Below are 22,500 nucleotides of genomic sequence, written 5' to 3'. Positions count from 1 at the left end.
GCTTATTTATCATGTCTGTGTCTGTGTGTGGTTATTTACCGTGTCTGTGTGTGTGTGCTTATTTATCGTGTCTGTCAGTGTGTGTGTGGTTATTTACCGTGTCTGTGTGTGTGTGTGCTTATTTACCATGTCTGTCTGTGTGTGTGTGCGTGCGTGCGTGCGTGCGTGCGTGCGTGCGTGCGTGCGTGCGTGCGTGCGTGTGTGTGCTTATTTGCCATGTCTGTGTGTGTGGTTATGTAGCCTACTGAGTGTGTGTGTGTCATGACTGTCCAGGAGAATCCAAATAGGTCAGATCAGGTTTGCAATGAATAAACCCCCTTTCACCCGTGGAGGCCAGAAAAGCGTGAAGCTGCAGATGTGCGTTTATAGTGGTTTGAACTTTGAATCTCAACACGAGGTGGAGACGATAAACTCACCTCCCGGACAATCACTGGTACGACTGATTAGCTGTCCTAAGTAAAGTTAAGTAGGACCATCCTGTTACTCAAGCCATCGTCTTACACTACTCTCATCACCCCACTGCGAAACCATCGATACGGCTGGCTAGCCTATCTTCAAAGAAGCATCTTCAAGAGTGAATGGAAGGAAAAACAACTCTGTAGTTCTGTTCAGGACTACACGACAAGTCACCGGATAACTACAAAGAAGGACAACAGTAGAAAAGTTGTTGGAACCATTTTGGACAATCAGAGCCTTACAAGTGTGCCGCAAAAAGGCCCAACCCCCTTTCCAAGATTGCCCTGTTCACCGAGAGATCCCTGGCGAACCCAGGCGTTTCACATGAATACATTCATGATTTCTTACTCAAAGCGGGCAGTGGTTTGTGTTACGGAGTCTAGTTGATAGGTAATCGACTAGCTGGACTGTTCCCCAGACTCCACGCGTAGGGATTTGTACAATGCTTAACAAGGCTGTTGAACTTGACATTGGTGTCTGTCTTTATTCCTTTATCCAACCTAACATACAGAAACATGGTATCAGAAGTGGCTCGGAAAACACACGTTTGTTAATTTTGTAGCTAAGTACAGTATAGGCGCAGTTACGTTCCATATGCGAACACACGCCGTTTCCGACTCACAACACTGATCAACTCGTTGTTAGCTGGCTAGCTAGCATCACTACCTACCTCCATGACTGAAGGGAAAGACATCTCCTATTCCATTGCTGTGGCAGCTGTGTGCAAAGTATATGGTTACTGTAGGTGAGAGTCGTTTCTGAATGTACCAATGTTAAGTGTCTCTGTCCCTCTCTCTCTCCATCTATTCTTTAACAGACATCCATGTTGTTGTCATTCTGCTAGGGATCTGTTTTCAGTGTATTAGTGTATTTCAGTCTCCAGGCAAAAGCTGGTGCAGAGTGTGTATGTTTATCGTGTGGTACCATTTAGTTAGCTAGAAAATAAATAATTAAACCAATTTGTGTAATACTGAATTATAAGTAAGGTTCGGGTTTTTACAGATGCAAGGAGGTTATGACTGTTCAAGATTATGATATGATACGAGGTTAAGATGAATAAGTTGACTGTTTATAGATGTGATAGGTAAAGACCTTTTTAGAGTTTCATTCGGGAGATGGTAACTCTTTAAAGAACCGCTCTCATGGTGCCCCAGACCCCAATGAGTTAATTGTTACATGAATCATTTAATTGAGTAACAATTAAACATAGTTAGCTAATTAGATAAATAACAGTCTTCAGAATAATGTTAAAGTCAAGTCACGACATATGTATGTGAAGCATCTCCATCAACACCAGGTGCCAGTGGTACTCTGATTCTCACCAAGGAAGGCGGAGGGGGAGACAGTGCCGTTGCTACGGGAGACCAGGACACTAATCCCCGTCTCGATGAAGGGCACGGAGAAGTCAATGACCTCAGACCTCTCCGCGTTGATGGTGAGCGACCCCACGGCCATGTGGGCCTTCTTCTGCTCCACCTGAGTCAATGAGAGAGACAGGGTCAATGGGAGGTCATTTTGGATCTGATACAAAACAGGACCGAGAGAAACAGCGAAGGAGCAGGAAACTGGGTTACTACTTTATACTACAACTGTAAACTACTGTATATCCATGAGAGGTCACCTTTTCCCTTCACATACACTGCCATTTTAGATCTGATACGAAACATGACTGCGAAAAATAATGAAGGAGAAGGAAACTGGGTTACTACACTGTATAGTGAATCACTACTACAGCTGGAAATATCTCTGTTCTTGCCATGAACCTTTCCCTCCCCTGCTCTCTCCCCTATATCCTAATCCCTCCCTCCCCTCACTCACTCCCGTCCCTCCCTCCTCTGAGTCTCTACAGGTATATTTAGCTGTTAATACCTGAGGCCTTGGGCAGTGTATAATAGTGGGCCACAACAGGCTGTGTTAACAGGGTAAACACATAGCAGAGTGAGCATGAATTCTTCCCTCCCCTCTGCTCTCTCCCTCTTCTCTCCCTCCTCCTCCTGATGTTTTTCATTTGTTTGTGCCCATTTCTCTCTCTCATTTATCTTTGGCTCCCTCCTTCTCTCCTATCTAAATGAAATCATTAGCTGCGTACTTAGATGATGAGAACATGCATGCCTGTGCATTTGCATAAGCCGGGTGTGCCTACGTTGACACATCTCCCTGTCGTTTTACTACAGAATCCAGTCAAGGTTTTATAATGCCAGATGAATCCATTCCACAGCATCTCTGTCCCTGATATACAAATACAACATTTATCAGTTGTCAGGCAAGGCTACACATGTCTTCTTCCCACCCGCGATCGTTTAACTTGGACATCGTTTCATAAAGGATGTAGTACAGTGCTGTATCTAACACGTGCTGTGTGATTTAATATGGGAATTAATGCCGGCGAGGTAGGGGCTTTCCCTGAGGCTCTTCCCGCTGCTAACTCTCCCTCTCTGAGTCTGATGAAGAGCCTCCTCTCCTTCTCTCCCAGACTTGAAATGAGCGGATCAAAGCCCCCCGCAGGCTAGGATATAGAGGCAGTCAAATCAGACCTGCTGGGTTCAAATAGTATTCATCGTCTGTCAAAATACTTTGTGCTGCGCTCAATTGAGCTTGTCTGGTGCGATAGAAGCAATAGAATAGTCCCACGCGTGCAAACCCCGCCCTCCTAGCACTTCAGGCAGGCTCAATCAATCAAACAGTCAAAGTATTTGAACACATTTCAAATACTATTCGAACCCAGATCTGGAAGAGTAAGAACGCCAAAATAGAAAAAAAGAAGAAGAAAAGAACGGCCAAAGAGAGTCAGTGAGAAAGAACGGACAAACTCCCACCTCCCCGACCATTCCATTCCAGGTGCCGTTGATCTTCTTGCCGTGCTTTCCGTTGGTGACCAGGTAGAGGTCATAGGTGAACTTGACCTGCTTGGCGATCTTCTTCAGGATGTCGATGCAGAAACCTTTACAGCAGCGCTTGGTGTACTGGCCAGGTACCGTCTGGTTGCTGAGAGAGAGATTTTTTAAACAAATGTATTTTCCCTTTTGTACTTTAACTATTTGCACATAGCTACAACACTGCATATAGACATAATATGACATTTGAAATGTCTTCATTATTTTAGAACTTTTGTGAGTGTAATGTTTACTGTCATTTTTTTATTGTTTATTTCACTTTTGTTTATTATCTATTTCAGTTGCTTTGGAAATGTAAACATATGTTTCCCATGCCAATAAAGACCCTTAAATTGAAATTGAAACCGAAGGAGAAAAAGACAGAAGGAGGAGGATAAGAGAGAGAGGGAGGGAGAGGGAGAATGACAGAGAAAGAGAGATAAAGAGTGAGACACAGAGAGAGAAATAAAAGGATAAGAGCGAGAGGAAGAGCAAGAGAAAGAGAGGAAAGATAAGAAAGAGAAAGAGAGAGAAAAATGAGGATAATGGGGCACAGGTAGACATCAATGACCAGGAGGGTCAAAGGGCAAAAATAATTGGGGCCAATCAAAGAGCGGTAGAAGAGGGGGGGACAGGTACTGGATGCTGAGAAGAAAGGAGGGACAGGTACATGATGATCAGAAGAGAGGGGGGGACAGGTACATGATGATCAGAAGAGAGGAGGGACAGGTACAGGATGATCAGAAGAGAGGGGGGACAGGTACAGGATGATCAGAAGAGAGGGGGGACAGGTACAGGATGATCAGAAGAGAGGAGGACAGGTACAGGATGATCAGAATAAAGGGGGACAGGTACAGGATGATCAGAAGAGAGGGGGACAGGTACAGGATGATCAGAAGAGAGGGGGGACAGGTACAGGATGATCAGAAGAGAGGGGGGACAGGTACAGGATGATCAGAAGAGAGGAGGACAGGTACAGGATGATCAGAAGAGAGGAGGACAGGTACAGGATGATCAGAAGAGAGGAGGACAGGTACAGGATGATCAGAATAAAGGGGGACAGGTACAGGATGATCAGAAGAGAGGGGGACAGGTACAGGATGATCAGAAGAGAGGAGGACAGGTACAGGATGATCAGAAGAGAGGAGGACAGGTACAGGATGATCAGAAGAGAGGGAGACAGGTACATGATGATCAGAAGAGAGGAGGACAGGTACAGGACGATCAGAAGAGAGGGGAACAGGTAGAGGATGATCAGAAGAGAGGACAGGTACAGGATGATCAGAAGAGAGGGGGACAGGTACAGGATGATCAGAAGAGAGGAGGACAGGTACAGGATGATCAGAATAAAGGGGGACAGGTACAGGATGATCAGAAGAGAGGAGGACAGGTACAGGATGATCAGAAGAGAGGAGGACAGGTACATGATGATCAGAAGAGAGGAGGACAGGTACAGGATGATCAGAATAAAGGGGGACAGGTACAGGATGATCAGAAGAGAGGGGGGACAGGTACAGGATGATCAGAAGAGAGGAGGACAGGTACAGGATGATCAGAAGAGAGGAGGACAGGTACAGGATGATCAGAAGAAAGGGGGACAGGTACAGGATGATCAGAAGAGAGGGGGACAGGTACAGGATGATCAGAAGAGAGGAGGACAGGTACATGATGATCAGAAGAGAGGATGACAGGTACAGGATGATCAGAATAAAGGGGGACAGGTACAGGATGATCAGAAGAGAGGGGGACAGGTACAGGATGATCAGAAGAGAGGAGGACAGGTACAGGATGATCAGAAGAGAGGGAGACAGGTACATGATGATCAGAAGAGAGGAGGACAGGTACAGGACGATCAGAAGAGAGGGGAACAGGTAGAGGATGATCAGAAGAGAGGACAGGTACAGGATGATCAGAAGAGAGGGGGACAGGTACAGGATGATCAGAAGAGAGGAGGACAGGTACAGGATGATCAGAATAAAGGGGGACAGGTACAGGATGATCAGAAGAGAGGAGGACAGGTACAGGATGATCAGAAGAGAGGAGGACAGGTACAGGATGATCAGAAGAGAGGAGGACAGGTACAGCATGTTCAGAAGAGAGGAGGACAGGTACAGGATGATCAGAAGAGAGGAGGACAGGTACAGGACGATCAGAAGAGAGGGGAACAGGTAGAGGATGATCAGAAGAGAGGAGGACAGGTACAGGATGATCAGAAGAGAGGAGGACAGGTACAGCATGTTCAGAAGAGAGGAGGACAGGAGGACAGGTACAGGATGATCAGAAGAGAGGAGGACAGGTACAGGACGATCAGAAGAGAGGGGAACAGGTAGAGGATGATCAGAAGAGAGGACAGGTACAGGATGATCAGAAGAGAGGGGGACAGGTACAGGATGATCAGAAGAGAGGAGGACAGGTGCAGGATGATCAGAATAAAGGGGGACAGGTACAGGATGATCAGAAGAGAGGAGGACAGGTACAGGATGATCAGAAGAGAGGACAGGTACAGCATGTTCAGAAGAGAGGAGGACAGGTACAGGATGATCAGAAGAGAGGGGAACAGGTAGAGGATGATCAGAAGAGAGGGGGGACAGGTACAGGATGATCAGAAGAGAGGGAGACAGGTACATGATGATCAGAAGAGAGGAGGACAGGTACAGGATGATCAGAAGAGAGGGGGACAGGTACAGCATGTTCAGAAGAGAGGAGGACAGGTACAGCATGTTCAGAAGAGAGGGGGACAGGTACAGGATGTTCAGAAGAGAGGAGGACAGGTACAGGATGTTCAGAAGAGAGGGGGACAGGTACAGCATGTTCAGAAGAGAGGAGGACAGGTACAGCATGTTCAGAAGAGAGGAGGACAGGTACAGCATGTTCAGAAGAGAGGAGGACAGGTACAGCATGTTCAGAAGAGAGGAGGACAGGTACAGCATGTTCAGAAGAGAGGAGGACAGGTACAGGATGATCAGAAGAGAGGACAGGTACAGGATGATCAGAAGAGAGGGGGACAGGTACAGGATGATCAGAAGAGAGGAGGACAGGTACAGCATGTTCAGAAGAGAGGAGGACAGGTACAGGATGTTCAGAAGAGAGGAGGACAGGTACAGGATGATCAGAAGAGAGGAGGACAGGTACAGCATGTTCAGAAGAGAGGAGGACAGGTACAGGATGATCAGAAGAGAGGAGGACAGGTACAGGATGATCAGAAGAGAGGAGGACAGGTACAGCATGTTCAGAAGAGAGGAGGACAGGTACAGGATGTTCAGAAGAGAGGGGGAGAAACAATAAATAAACAGTGATGGTGAGGTTGACAGGAGAGGTGAGAAGAGGATGAAATGTCAATAATAAAAGGAGGAAAGGGCAAGGAATGAGAGGCAGGAGCTCCAGGGAATTTAGATAGGCCAGCAGAGAGAGAGAAATGGAGTGAGAGAAAAGGAGAGAGAGAAAAGGAGTGAGAGAAAAAGGAGGGCAATGAGGGGAATCCATTATGGGAGGGCAAGGTGAAGTGGAGAAACTGAAGAAGGGTAAGTGTAGTGAAGCGTGAACAAAATGTGGACAAGAAAAGTAAAATAGTCCAGATATAGGAAGAGGGAGGGAAGGGATGGGGGTTATCAGAAGACAAATAGATTGAGAGAGGATGAAAGGATGAAATGGAGAGATAGATGAAATGACCAAAACACATTAGAGGGAAAGAAGTACAGCACGATAGAAAAGTATGGGCATGGAAAAGGGAGGGGGACAGAGAGATATGGACAGCGGAGAAAAAGAAATACAAGACAGACAGGACATACAGTACAAAGCCTCCAGCATGTTATATATAGAGTCAACATAACAAAGGTTAATGTACCCTTAATTCATTCATTAAGGTATACCCTTAATATAATTTCAGCTATCTGAATTATGTGAATAAAAACAATACATTACAGAAGCTGATTAAGTTGAGTCACAGGTATTATGATGCTTAAGGGCTTATTAACCTAATGTAGCAGGCATAAAATAAACACCTGAGCGGGGCGATGGAGACCGGAAGCATCCGGTTCAGGCTTGACCTCTTTTCTGCTTTCCCCCTAAAACCGGATGCTTCCGTTTTATAGATGCCATGAAGGTCCTAGACATTTTCTGCCCTAAAAGTAGAATTTGAGCTCTGTTTTTAATCCAGATATTGGTCTGTTTTTAATCCAGATATTGGTCTGTTTTTAATCCAGATATTGGTCTGTTTTTAATCCAGATATTGGTCTGTTTTTAATAGAGATATTGGTCTGTTTTTAATAGAGATATTGGTCTGTTTTTAATAGAGATATTGGTCTGTTTTTAATAGAGATATTGGTCTGTTTTTAATCCAGATTTTGGTCTGTTTTTAATCCAGATATTGGTCTGTTTTTAATCCAGATATTGGTCTGTTTTTAATCCAGATATTGGTCTGTTTTTAAAAGAGATATTGCTCTGTTTTTAATAGAGATATTGTCTATGGTTCTCATAGGATTCTGAGCTACAGGTATGACACCCTAAACATTGACGTCTATATTCAATAGTGATCACAGGAGGCTGCTGAGGGGAGGACGGCTCATAATAATGTCTGGAATGGAGTGAATGGAATGGAAACCATGTGTTTGATGTGTTTGAAACCATTCCCTTGATTCCGTTCCAGCCATGACTATGAGCCCGTTCTCTCCAACTAAGGTGCCACCGGCCACCTGTGATAGTGATATAGGTCTATAGTTTTCACAGTACTTTGAGTTGTTTCATGAAGGAGGTAATGGTATAAACGGCTGTAGTTGAATTTGGCATCAGTACTCAAGATATGATCAATAGGAGAGAGGGAATACAGTATAGGGTTGTGTATTTGGTTGAGGTGGATCAAAGTTGTCTTACAGTATTTTAAGCTGTTTCCTGCACGGCACGGTGTTCCTCATGCAGGTGCCACTGAGGGGGTCCACGTCCTCCACGATGACAAAGGGAGCCTCCTCCAGCGTCACGATGGACAGGTGGTCGTCCTCCCGGGCCTCCCCATCGGAGAACAGCTCGAACCTGGGCCACACGTGGTACTTCATGGACAGGGAGCTGTTCTCCCACTTACCCACCTGGGGATGGGAGGAGGGAAGAGAGAGAGGAGGGAAGAGAGAGAGGAGGGAAGAGAGAGAGGATGGACAAGTGATTGGGTGGTGTGCATAATCATAAATAATCAGCGACAGATAAAACTTAGACAAATAAAGAGAGAGAAAGAGACAGAGAGAGAAAGAGAAAAGAGAAAAGAGAATGAAAGAGAGAGGAAGAAAAAGAGAGTGAGAGAAATCAAAGAAAGAAACCAGAGAAATGGAGAGAATGAGAGAGAGACATAGAAAGAGAAGGAGAGGAAGAAGAGAGATACTCACCTTGTCCCAGCGTCTCTGCTTGTCTAGCAGGGTGATGACCAGTTTGGGATGCATCTGGTATCCATCCTCACTGAACGACAGGTTACGTCCCTCGAACGTCACGTTCATCAGATACCTGCGGGGAAACAACGTTACTATAGTTATTACACCATTACAACACGGGTTTAAGAATGTCTTAAAGCTGCAGTCCTTAATTCAAACAACAACAATGACTTGACTGATACCTGTGGGCAAAACACCTCACAATGTTGTTACTGCTATAAGAGTAACTGGATGTAAAGTGTTACCCACTAAACACTCTAATATACTGTATGACACATGGTGGTTTCACACTACAGTAACATTAATACATTTGACTAAAACCAGAAGGTACTCTTATACAGGGCGACTTACAATAACACGGGTGTCCCACAAAAAGATTGCCTTTTGCGTCCCTTTGACATTTTAAGCAGAAATTGTGCGTCAATATTGAATTTATAAAAGGCTGTTATGTGAAATGAAGTGCCCTTTTAATATAGACCACATGGAGAAATCACTAAATGAAAGATTGATCATTTTGACATGTCCCTCCGCGCACCGCCTGTGACGTTTTAACACGCCGTGTCATTGTAAAGCCCTAGTTACTTAGATTGATCATTTTGACATGTCCCTCCGCGCACCGCCTGTGACGTTTTAACACGCCGTGTCATTGTAAAGCCCTAGTTACTTTGTTGCTTTGACAAAGTCATTTCTTAACGTTAGTATTTATTTCACGTGATTCGTGATTCATTTACGTCCCTTTTTACGCATGTTGAAACTATTGCTTTGTGAAAACGAAATTATAAAGAAACATGAATCATCTAATAGTCAAATCATATAATGAAGCAGGTGAGCTGAACCTTTTTTGGCCATTTTCTGGTGTTTTGTGTTGGAAAACTGAGCGTGTTGAGCGTTAACCTGTTACCCATAGATAAACAGGCTAGAAATGTTTTAACACTTTCTATTATTTTGTGAAGCTTGCATTTAGTTGCCACTCCCTGATGCACATAACAAGCTTCCATTCCCCCTGTCACACAGGGATTTATGGCTGATTTGAAAGGAAATCGTCAACCCTGTTACAGTCAACCCTGTTACGGTCATTTTTTTATTTGAACATGTGCTCTTTATGTTAAAATTATGTGAAATCAAACGTTTTTTGGGACTAAGTTAAACTTCTCAAAAGGCAACGAATTGGTGGAATGACCCAAACGCATATTTTCGGTTCTAAATCAACTGCAAACCCTAATGTACACAGTGGAAATGATAACATGGTTGCAGAAACACACACAAATGCAAAGAAGTCATGAAGGCATTGACTTTGAGAACCTGAGTTATTGTATGTTAATGTTCTTAAGGTTGCCTGGTCAGTTTTTTGACCTGTATTTAAGTCAGTTAAAAACAAGTTAAGCTACCGTAGCACAGATGATCCACTTTGAGAGTCTGTAACACACACTTCTGACAGAGAGAGAGAAGAGAGAGAGATAAAGGGAGAGAGAGAGAAAGAGAGAGAGAGAGAAAGAAGAGAGAGTAGAAAGAGTAGAGAGAAAGAGGGAGAGAGAGAGTAGAGAGGGAGAGAGTAGAGAGAGCGAGAGAGAGAGAGAGAAGAGAGAGTAGAGTTGAGTAGAGCGAGAGAGTAGAGAGAAAGAGGGAGAGAGAATAGAGAGAGAAAGAGAGAGGAGAGAGAGAGTAGAGAAGAGAGTGGTGAAAGAGAGAGGAGAGAGAGAATAGAGAGAGAGAGAAAGAGGGAGAGAGAGAATAGAGAGAGAGAGCGCGAGTAGAGAGAGAAAGAGGAGAGTAGGGAGTGGTAAGAGAGGAGAGAGAGAATAGAAAGACAGTAGAGCGAAAGAGGGAGAGAGAGAGTAGAGAGTAGAGAGTAAGAGGGAGAGCGAGAGCGAGAGTAGAGAGAGAGAGAGTCATAATGTATAAAGTGCTTGTGTGAATAAGTATCAGCATGTACTGTGTGTGTCGACAAGTGCGTGCCACTGCCAGATAAACTCAAATCATTCTCCCCCACCCGTGACCTGCACCCTCGCTTTCTCTCTCTCTCTCTCTCTGCTCGCTCTCCTATCTGGTGTGTTCGTTGCCGCGGCTGCGGCCGCCGTCTCCATGGCAACTCTCTGCCTGCCTCCGAAACAATTCTAGTCCAGGAAATACATAAATACTGGTCTATAAATGAGACAGAGAGAGAGGGAGGGCAGCAACGTGTGGAGTTAAATGTGTGCTTGATGAGATTCCTGAGACAGTTAACTGGCAGTAACAGAGAGAGAGAGGGCACCAGGTCATTTCAACAATGAGGGGAAAGAACAATGGACAGATGACGATGAAGATGACAAAGCGAGATCTGTCTGTCCTACTACACCTTGTCACTACGCAGTATGTATTTGACTAAATCTAACATACCTTCAAAGAGCTGTACGCATCCAATACAGTGTCCCTGAAATGTCTGCCACGTAAAGTGTAGTACTGTTCTACTGTAAAGCGCATGTAACATGGGATATTAGCAGTAGGTGCCTAACATTAGAATTTGAATTATGAAACCAAAAAATGCAACACCACACAAAGGAATTTGTTGCCACCCATGTTAACCAAGCCGACCATGTTCAAGTGCAGGTGTGTGTGGAGTGTGGCGCTGGACTGAACTGTGCTGACTGTGACGTGTGTCAGTCACCATGGGTGACATGTATGATTGTTAACAAAAACCCCGACAGAGAAAGACTCCCCGTCATATGTAATGTGTTGCCATGGCGCCCAACAACCACAGCGATTTTCAAGCAATCTGCTGCGTTGCCATGAGAACAGTCATCTCACCCGAGAGAGTGGGGGATGACAGAGAAAGAGAGATAAGAGAGAGAGACAGAAAGAGAGAAGGAAAGAGTGAGATAGGGGGCATCTTTTCTTTCTTACCAAGTCTACCACTCAAGCCGTTACAGATGCACAATTGAGAGCATCCTGTCGGGCTGTATCACCGCCTGGTACGGCAACTGCACCGCCCACAACCGCAGGCTCTCCAGAGGGTAGTGAGGTCTGCACAACGCATCACCGGGGGCAAACTACCTGCCCTCCAGGACACCTACAGCACCCGATGTCACAGGAAGGCCAAAAAAGATCATCAAGGACAACAAACACCCGAGTCACTGCCTGTTCACCCCGCTATTATCCAGAAGGCGAGGTCAGTACAGGTGCATCAAAGCTGGGACCGAGAGACTGAAAAACAGCTTCTATCTCAAGGCCATCAGACTGTTAAACAGCCATAACTAACACAGAGGCTGCTGCCTACATACAGACTTGAAATCATTGGCCACTTTAATAAATGGATCACTAGTCACTTTAACAATGTCACCTTAATAAGGTTTACATATCTTGCATTACTCATCTCACATGTTTATACTGTATTTTATACCATCTATTGCATCTTGTCTATGCCGCTCTGTCATTGAATATATACATATATTTCTATGTATATATTCTTATTTCATTCCTTTACTTAGATTTGTGTGTATTAGGTAGTTGTTGTGGAATTGTCCGATTACTTGTTAGATATTACTGCACTGTCGGAACTAGAAGCACAAGCATTTCGCTACACTCGCAATAACATCTGCTAACCATGTGTACGTGACCGATAAAATTTGATTTGATTTGGATTTGAACTCCTCTCTTTCTGTCTCTCACTTCTTTCGACAGTCTCACTTACAAGACGCAGAGTAGATACACTTGAGTCTATATCAATGGTTCCATCCAGCCCAACATTAAATGGATAGATAAATATAATTGATGCAAGCTGGGAATATAACTGTACCAGGCAGTGCCATTTGTCATTTGGTAGCTGTGCAGTATTGATGTAGCTTTTATGCATCATGTGATGTGTCCCCATGTCTGAACTCCCCCAAGACTAAGACAAACAACAACACAATCGACTGGAGATAACAAAACCTAATGCTTTATCATTCCCATACAGTACGCAGATGCTAGCATTATGCCTCTCGCTTACCAACTGTTCAACTGAAAAATACAGAAAGAGAGAAAGAGAGAGAGAGAGAGAGAGAGAGCGAGAGAGAGAGAGGTAAAGTTATACTGCGACTAAGGAAAAAAACACATAGGATTTTCTAGCCTATACAGTAACTCAGACAGACTGACAATATCTGATCAGTATCACACTCTAAAAGCGTCTCTGTGAAGCAGCCAAAATGTGTCTGCTTTAAAGTGAGCCCACAACTTGTTCACACGATCCGGTGGTGTGGAGAGTCGCACTGTGAGAGTCTCCATCCCAAATAGCACAATCTTCCCTACATAGTGCACTACTTTTGACCAGGGCCCATAGGCCTCTGATCTAAAGTAGTGCACTATATAGAGAACAGAGTACCATTTGGGGCGCAGACAAAGGATTGACGGACAGACATGTCATTCCTGGGTAGCCGAGTGGATTTGGAGGAAGACTCTCTTGCCTACAAAACGGCATCCTATTCCCTACATACAGTAGTGCACTACATTTGACCAGGGCTCTGAATAGGGTGCCATTTGGGACACTTGTGAGACGGGGCTTATCATATCCGCCCTGGACAGCAACGGACTCTTCCTTCGGGTTGTATGGGGAGACACGAGTCTCTCATGTTTTACAGGTTGGTATCTTCCTACCCAGATGATAGTAATACTGTAGCTTCAGCTGGGTCGTGGACCGTAGTAGGGCACGCAGTAGAAAACGTTTTGCAACAGAACACAAACATTTGTTTTAATCGGAAATGTTTAAGTAGTACCTCCCCGTTTCACTCCATTTTCTTCCTATTGAACACAACCCATAGTAGCTGAAGCTCTTTGTGAGCCTTCAAGAAACTGGCTACGGTACTGAAAAACTACACACGGCTATTTGTCAACATGTCAACTTGATTGATGAACAACAGCACACAATGTGTTGACATGCAGAGTTACCAAGATGCGTCCCCTACTCGGAGATTAGATATTGTGAACAATGATGTATTCTAAATGCATTGCCTCACACAAACAGCATGTTGTCAACATGCCAAGGTTATGTATTTGTGTGCATTGATCCGACAGACTGAGCATTTCAATAATTAAGGGACTGTATGGACTACTGATTGGTTGTTCTCGTGGTATATGAATGGGTCATTAATAAAAGAGACACAGAGCGATATTAATTCATGTTTATATATGAATAATACTTTGCGTCCATATAGTAAATATGGACTAATTGTTTGGAGAAGGAGAGAGAGCAGAAAGGGAGAGAGAGAAGTTGTGAGAGACCGAGACAGAGAGAGAAACAGAGAGAGAGATGAATTAATGTTAATATATGAATAATATGTCAGGTCCATATAGTAAATATGGACTAATTGTTTGGAGAAGGAGAGAGAGGGCGGGAAGGGGAGAGAGAGAGAAACAGAGAGAGGTTATGAGAGAGACACAGAGAAAGAAAGAGCAACCGAGAGGTTGTGAGAGAGACATCAAGAGAGGGCGACAGAGAGAGAGAAAGGGCAAAACAGAGTGACAGAGAGAGAGAGAGAGAGAGATTAATGAATGTTTATGTATGAATAATACGTCACATCTATAAAGTAAATATGGACTAATTATTTGGAGAAGGGGAGAGAGCAGGAAGGGGGAGAGAGAGAAGTTGTGAGAGAGACCGAGACAGAGAGGGAAACAGAAAGAGGTTATGAGAGAGGCAGAGAGAGAGAGGTTATGAGAGAGGCAGCAAGAGAGAGAAATATAGCGACAGAGACAGAGAGAGAAAGAGAGTGACAGAGAGAGAGCGAGAGACATATGTTTCCCATGCCAATAAAGCCCTTTGAATTGAACTGAATTGAGAGAGACAGAGAGAGAAAGACAGAGAGAGAAACAAAGAGAGAGAAACAAAGACAGAGTAGCAGTGTGTAGTAGAGTTGAAAGATAGGAGATAACTAGTCTGATAGGGAGAGTGTCGGGGAAGAGGAGGTGCTGGCGGCTGCCTTCCACACACACCATGCTTTCTAGAGGGAGAGAGAGGAGTGGAATGGAGGGCCATCCGATTCAGCTTCAGCTAATTGAAAGAGCTTTTTGGCAGGAATGGACTGCATAAGAGCAGAGGAGCGAACGGTGCTGATAATGAGAAACAGAAAGAAAGGGAGAGGAAACGGGAGTGAATGAGAGTAAGAGAGATTGGAAAGTGGGAATGAGGTAGAGGAAACGGACAAAGAGAGAGACTGAAAAGGAGATAAAGGGTAACATAAAAGAGTGAAAATTAAAAAGGAAAGATGGAAACCACAAAAGCGAAACCACAAAAGCGAGAGACAGAAAGATAGGGATGGGTTCTCTCATCCAGTTCTATAGGGTTCTGTCAAAAGGAGAGGACATTTTAACTCAATAGCCCAAAAGCACAATGAAATAGTCCACTAAATACATCTCTACCCCAATAAACAGGACAATGATTTATTAGCCAACAAAATTATGGCTGTATTCTCTCATTCCATACCTCCACTCAGCCCTGAGATGAAGAGATGAGATTGGTTGGTTAGGGTGGAAACACCACAGCCGCCCCCAATGGCAGGGTCCCAGGTGTGTGTGTGTGTGTGTGTGTGTGTGTGTGTGTGTGTGTGTGTGTGTGTGCGTGCGTGCGTGCGTGCGTGCGTGCGTGCGTGCGTGCGTGCGTGCGTGCGTGCGTGCGTGCGTGCGTGCGTGCGTGCGTGTGTGTGGCAGCCATTTAGAGCTTCTATGATGCAGTCTTTGCCTGAATCAGCCTGAGGTAAAACCACTTTATCGGTGAAATAGGATGAGAATAACATGCCAGACGTACTACACGCATGAGAGACCTGCAGGAGTGTTAGACCACCGTGGGCACCACATACTTTACAGTAGAGTGTTGTGTAGTACAGAGATGTGTGTGTTGTGTTTTGTGTGTTGTGTGTTCGAGCGTGTGTGTGCGTGTGCGTGTGCGTGTGTGTGTGTGTGTGTGTGTGTAGAGCACAGGAATAGAAACACAAATATCTAGATACTAAGCTTGTCATGCCTGCTCCCGCTCCCCCTCCCTGGCACTCGAGGGCACCAGGCTACCGTTCTTTACACGCACCTATCACCATCATTACGCGCAGCAGCGCTCATTGGACTCACCTGGACTCCTTCACGTTGTTGATTACCCCCTGTATATCTATCTGTTCCTCGGTGGTGTGCCATGTGCCTGCATTCATTGTTGTTATGTGCTCCTGTCCAGACGCTGTTCCTGTTCTGTTTCATCTCCGTCAGCTATTAAACCTTCACTCCGTGTACCTGCTTCTCATCTCCTGCGTCGATCCTTACAGAATGAGGACACCATTACAAGAAGCATCAGGGAGTTTTTTAGGGTTTGATTTTGTTGGTGACGTTGGACCCGGGGGCCGTCGCCGATAGAACCGGGGATGCCTAAGCTGGCTCTTCGGGCTGTCGCGCCCAAGCTGGCTCGAGAGGTTTCCTTGCCACGGTTGGCTCGGCAGGTTCCCATCACACGTCATGCTTCAGCCGGCCCATTGGGCTTCTACGCCGCAGCGGGATCGTCAGGCTGTTATGGGACGCCGGGTGGCGCCCCTAGAGGGGGGGTGTACTATCAAGCCGGCTCCCGCTCTCCCTCCCTGGCGCTCGAGGGCGCCAGGCTACCCGTCATCATACGCACCTGTTACCATCATTACGCGCAGCTACGCTCATTGGACTCACCTGGACTCCCTCACTTTGTTGATTGCCCCAGCATATATGTCTGCTCCTCTGTGTTGTTCCCTGTTGTAGCACTGTTTGTCACGTTGTGTTTATGTCCAGATGGTGTTCTTGTTCCGTTGCTTGTCTGTCTATATTAAACCTTCACTCCCTGTACCTGCTTCTCATCTCCTGCGTCGATCCTTACAAAGCTCACTTGAAAGGATGTAATATGTTATACTGAGTGACCGACGGAAAGGAAACATACAGTTATGACTATAACTACTGTTCCCTGAAGGAGGGAACGAGGTATAACATACTATGGAGAGTCAACGACTAGTCATATTCACCTGAAGAACTGAAATCACACCCAACGGGCCAATCACACCCAGGGCTCGCATTAATTTCCTCAATTCAGTACTGCTCTTCAGCGAGCCCAAACCCCTTGACAGCGTGGGGGCAAAATACGTTATACCTAGTTCCCTCCTTCAGTGAACAGTAGTTATATTCATAACTACACGTTTATTTTCAGTCGGTCACTTGGTATAATGTTTAGGATGGGTGTTCCGCTAGCGGAACTCCTCCCACATTCCACTGAAAAGGCAGAGCGCGAAATTCAAAAAATATTTTTGAGAAATATTTAACTTTCACACATTAACAAGTCCAATACAGCAAATGAAAGATACACATCTTGTGAATTCAGTCAATATGTCCGATTTTTTAAATGTATTACAGCAAAAACACCACGTATATTTATGTTAGCTCACCACCAAATACAAAAGAGGACAGACATTTTTCACAGCACCGGTAGCATGCAGGTAGCATGCACAAAGCCAACCTAACTAACCTAGAACCAACCTAACTAACCTAGAAACAACTCCCTCAGATGACAGTCCTATAACATGTTACACAATAAATCTATGTTTTGTTCAAAAAATGTGCATATTTGAGCTATAAATCAGTTTTACATTACTGCTACCATCATAGCTACAGTCAGAAATAGCACGGGAGTAGCCAGAGTAAATACAGACACCAACGTCAACTACCTAATTACACATCATAAAACATTTCAGAAAAATATATGGTGGATAGCAAATGAAAGACAAAGATCTTGTGAATATAGCCAATATTTCCGATTTTTAAAATGTTTTACAGCGAAAACACCACGTATATTTATGTTAGCTCACCACCAAATACAAAAGATAGACAGACATTTTTCACAGCACCGGTAGCATGCAGGTAGCATGCACAAAGCCAACCTAACTAACCTAGAACCAACCTAACTAACCTAGAAACAACTCCCTCAGATGACAGTCCTATAACATGTTACACAATAAATCTATGTTTTGTTCAAAAAATGTGCATATTTGAGCTATAAATCAGTTTTACATTACTGCTACCATCATAGCTACCATCATAGCTACAGTCAGAAATAGCACGGGAGTAGCCAGAGTAAATAGACACCAACGTCAACTACCTAATTACACATCATAAAACATTTCAGAAAAATATATGGTGGATAGCAAATGAAAGACAAAGATCTTGTGAATATAGCCAATATTTCCGATTTTCTAAGTGTTTTACAGCGAAAACACAATATATCGTTATATTAGCTTACTACAATAGCTATCACAAAACAGCATTGATTCAAGGCAAACGTAGCGATAGCACAGTTCGACAGATATATGAAATCGCATCCCAAATTGGGTCCTTATCTTTGTTGATCTTCCATCAGAATGTTGTACAAGGGGTCCTTTGTTCAGAACCGTCTTTGTTTGGGTCCAGTCCGAACTATTTCCCTCTTGAATTAGCAAGCACACTGGCAGTGCGGCGCTAACCTCTCCTTTTTGAAGAAATTCCTCCAACGCATCACGTCTAAAGTCCCGAATAAATTTCAATAATATAATTAAACTATATTGAAAAAACATACTTTAGGATGATATTGTGACATGTATCGAATAAAATCGAAGCCGGAGATCATATTCATCAATAACGACGGTTTTCCAGGAGGCGATACCAGGTCCAAATTCGCGCCTCCCAACAAAAAATAAATGGCGGTCCTCTCAATCAAAGAGGTTGTATTCAATCCCTGAACGAGATAATCACCTCATTTCTGCTCTCACTTCCGCATGACACCCAGGGGAAGGCGTATGGCATGTTTCTACAGTCATAAGTGACATGCCCTTTTATAGACAAGCTCTTGAAGAGAGACCTCGATTTTGGAAATCTCACTTCCGGATAGGAAATGGGCTGTAAAAAGAGTTCTGTTTCACTTAGAGAAATAATTAGAACTGTTTTAGAAACTAGAGAGTGTTTTCTATCCAATATTAATAATAATATGCATATTGTACGAGCAAGAATTGAGTAGGAGGCCGTTTTAAATTTTGAACGATTTTCCCCAAAAGTGTAAACTCCACCCCTAATCCTAAAGAGGATAACATACTATGGGGACATAAAATCATGCCCCAAGCCGGCTAAGAGTGTACCAAACTAGGAGGCCCACGGTAGGCCAAGCACACATAAGAGACGCGAGTGGCATTACCCATATGGTTGATGAGGATCTCCATATTGCAAATGTACGGTCCCTTACAAGACGTCCGCGAGTGTTATTAAAATAGGCCGATGACCTCAGGTCGTGCCCCAGGGCTCGGTCTTCTGGGAAGTCATCGAAAAAAGTATCTCGGACATTTGGTTTCCGTTTTATAACATTTAAAAATTTTGGTAATTTTTCCGCTGTACTGGAAAATTCCACCAGATGGAGACTGGCTGCTTGTTGCAAATGGACAAAACATCCCCAAACGGACATGGGCGTTTCTCCTAAACGGAAAAGACTTCGAAGATGAAATTCGGTGAGCACAGGTTTGGCCAAATGGGCTTTTAGCCCAGAAACAAGATGGCGTCGAGGCCTCAACGCTTTTTAAGTTGAGACCCATTTTCTGTGATTAAAGGTCAAAAACGGTAATACAGCGCTAATTTAACCACTTCACGTCAAAGTACAAAAACCTACACGTGTAAGGAAAAAAATAACCAGCCATTTATCTATCGTAATTTACAAGAAATAATTCAATGTCCGTTTGGTGATGGTTAAAGATTTTTTTTTATACGACACACACACACACACACACACACACACACACACACACACACACACACACACACACACACACACACACACACACACACACACACACACACAGTCAATGGGGAGTGACACAGTGTGAGGCTTACAGACACACAGAGCCTGTGTTACTTTCAGCTTCCGGTGACAACCGGAAGTACCTTAAATTGGGGTCATAGGGGCTGTTTCAAAGGGTTAAAAGGGTCGCATCTTTCCAAAATTTCATGTGTGATGAGGTAACCCTTATGAACTGTAAATCAGTCATTTCTCCCATCAGATGTCCAAGAAAAACTCACACACACACACAGCCAGGATGGAGTAACAGTGTGGGGCTTACAGACACACAGAGCCTGCAATAGATATAAGTTTCCCTGCATTAAAGTCCCCGGCTACTAGGAGCACCGCCTCTGGGTGAGCGTTTTCTTGTTTGCTTACGGTGGAATACAGCTCATTCAATGCTGCCTCTGACTGTGATGGTATGTAAACAGCTACAAAGAATATAGATGAAAACTCTCTCGGTAGGTAATGTGGTCTGCAGCTTATCATGAGAAACTCTACCTCAGGCGAGCAATGGCTTGAGACTTCCTTAGATATCATGCACCAGCTGTTATTTACAAAAATACTTAGACCCCCGCCCCTTGTCTTACCAGACGCCGCTGTTCTATCCAACCGGTACATCGTATAACCAGCCAGGTGTATGTTGATATTGTTGTCGTTCAGCCACGGCTCAGTGAAGCATATAGGGAACCAGAACCTGCTGCAACTTGACGATGCGCACTGCCATGCTGCCACTGCAGTCCATAAACCCCACAGTTCTAAGAACAATACTTACCTTGTAAGCCTGGAATATCGGAACTCGTACAAGGAACCGCATGTCCAAAACAACAGAACCCCTGTTGTGACTTGGTAAAGCGCAAACGCACGCTACATAGCAGGTCCAAAGACTCCAATGGTTCAAACGGAGGCTCACACAGTGTCCAGGACCAAAGCCAGGTCCCAGATCGGTGCCATAGGCTCAGACTGGTCTGAGCCGACACACGCCTTTCAGGTACCGCACCACCCAGAGGATGAGACCACTGGGTAGAGCTGTCAATCCCTACATGACACACCGAGATGGCTGCCGTATATGCCTCCAATGTGAAAAAATCCCTGCTCAAGAAGTTCTTGCAAGAACCTCAAATACTCATAATAAACATCGATAAAAGATACAAGTGTTATTCACAGAATTAAAGGTAGACTTCTCCTTAATGCAACCGCTGTGTCAGATTTCAAAAAAACTTTACGGAAAAAGCATAATCTGAGTACGGCGCTCAGAGCCCAATCCAGCCAAAGAAAATTCCGCCATGATGGAGTCAACAGAAGTTATAAATAACATGATAAATATTCACTTACCTTTGATGATCTTCATCAGAATGCACTCCCAGGAATCCCAGTTCGACAATAAATGACAATAAATTCGACAATAAATTTTGTTCCATAAAGTCCATAATTTATGTCCAAATAGCCACTAGTTGTTAGCGTGTTCAGCCCAGTAATCCATCTTCATGAGCACTAGGTCCAGACAAAAACTCAAAAAGTTCCGTTACAGGTCGTAGAAACATATCAAATGATGTATGGAATCAATCTTTAGGATGTTTTTAACATAAATCATCAATAATGTTCCAACCGGAGAATTCCATTGTCTGTAGCAAAGCACTGGAACGAGAGGTAGCTCTGTCAGGAGCGCGCGTCACGAGCCTGAGACACTCTGCCAGACCACTGACTCAAACAGGTCTCATGAGCCCCTCCTTTATAGCAGAAGCCTGAAACAAGTTTCTAAAGACGGTTGACATCTAGTGGAAGCCTTAGGAAAACCCCATAGACACTGTGTATTCGGTAGGCCAAGCTTTGAAAAACTACAAACCTCAGATTTCCTACTTCCTGGTTGGATTTTTCTCAGGTTTTCGCCTGCCATATGAGTTCTGTTATACTCACAGACATCATTCAAACAGTTTTAGAAACTTCAGAGTGTTTTTTTTTATCCAATACTACTAATAATATGCATATATTAGCATCTGGGACAGAGTAGCAGGCAGTTTACTCTGGGCACGCATTTCATGCAAAAGTGAAAATACTGCCCCCTATCCCAAACAGGTTAAACTGTGTTTGAACCAACCTGGCTAGAACACTGAGAAATTACGATAGGACAGGGAGTACCCCTCCAGGTTTCCCTAATTGGGGGGGGGGGTGGACTGTCGGCTGGGTAGTGATAAACTGTGGTGAGAATTCTGGAGAAGAATATAGCTCTCCTAATGTTAGTGTGCATGTGTGTGCGTAAGTGAGAAGAATGGTATAAAAGGAATGTCTTTGTATATTAACTGCAGAGCTCTCGTGAATAAACATTGATTTGACTATTGTGAGCTGGGAATTCTGTCTGTTTCATTTAAACCAAAACTTTACAAATTCTGGGTTGCAGACACATTAGAATAATTGACATTTATGAACAGTGATAACAAAATTCCATATCAGATACGCCATCCCATCTGGTTTGCACTTAGTGGGACTATCATTTGTTTTCAACAGGACAATGACCCATCACACCTCCAGGCTGTGTAAGGGCTATTTGACCAAGAAGAAGAGTGATGGAGTGCTGCATCAGAAGACTTGGCCTCCACAATGACCCGACCTCAACCCAATTGAGATGGTTTGGGATGAGTTGGACCACAGAATGAAGGAAAAGCAGCCAACAAGTGCTCAGCATATGTGGGAACTCCTTCAAGACTGTTGTAAAAGCATTCCAGGGGAAGCTGGTTGAGAGATACCAAGAGTGTGCAAAGTTGTCATCAAGGCAAAGGGTGGCAACTTTGAACAATCTAAAATCTAAAATATATTTTGATTTCTTTAACACTTTTTTGGTTACTACATGATTCGATTTGTGTTATTTCATAGTTTTGATGTCTTTGCTGTTATTCTACAATGTAGAAAATAGTAAAAATAAAGAAGAACCCTTGAATGAGTAAGTGTGTCCAAACTTTTGACTGGT

At 44.1% G+C, this 22,500-nt stretch overlaps 1 protein-coding gene across 1 annotated transcript in view; it reads right to left on the bottom strand.

The window, feature by feature from the left end:
• Positions 1 to 22,500, bottom strand: part of grin2bb (glutamate receptor, ionotropic, N-methyl D-aspartate 2B, genome duplicate b) — a 129,273-nt gene that overhangs the window by 31,530 nt on the left and 75,243 nt on the right. The window contains 4 exon segments of the mRNA XM_038978590.1: positions 1,779 to 1,932; positions 3,273 to 3,441; positions 8,199 to 8,407; positions 8,699 to 8,813. Coding sequence (XP_038834518.1) covers positions 1,779 to 1,932; positions 3,273 to 3,441; positions 8,199 to 8,407; positions 8,699 to 8,813 — 647 coding nt within the window.

Source organism: Salvelinus namaycush, chromosome 39 (genome assembly GCF_016432855.1).
Source record: "Salvelinus namaycush isolate Seneca chromosome 39, SaNama_1.0, whole genome shotgun sequence".
NCBI classification, from domain to species: domain Eukaryota; kingdom Metazoa; phylum Chordata; class Actinopteri; order Salmoniformes; family Salmonidae; genus Salvelinus; species Salvelinus namaycush.
This window is presented reverse-complemented; position numbering and strand designations above follow the sequence as displayed.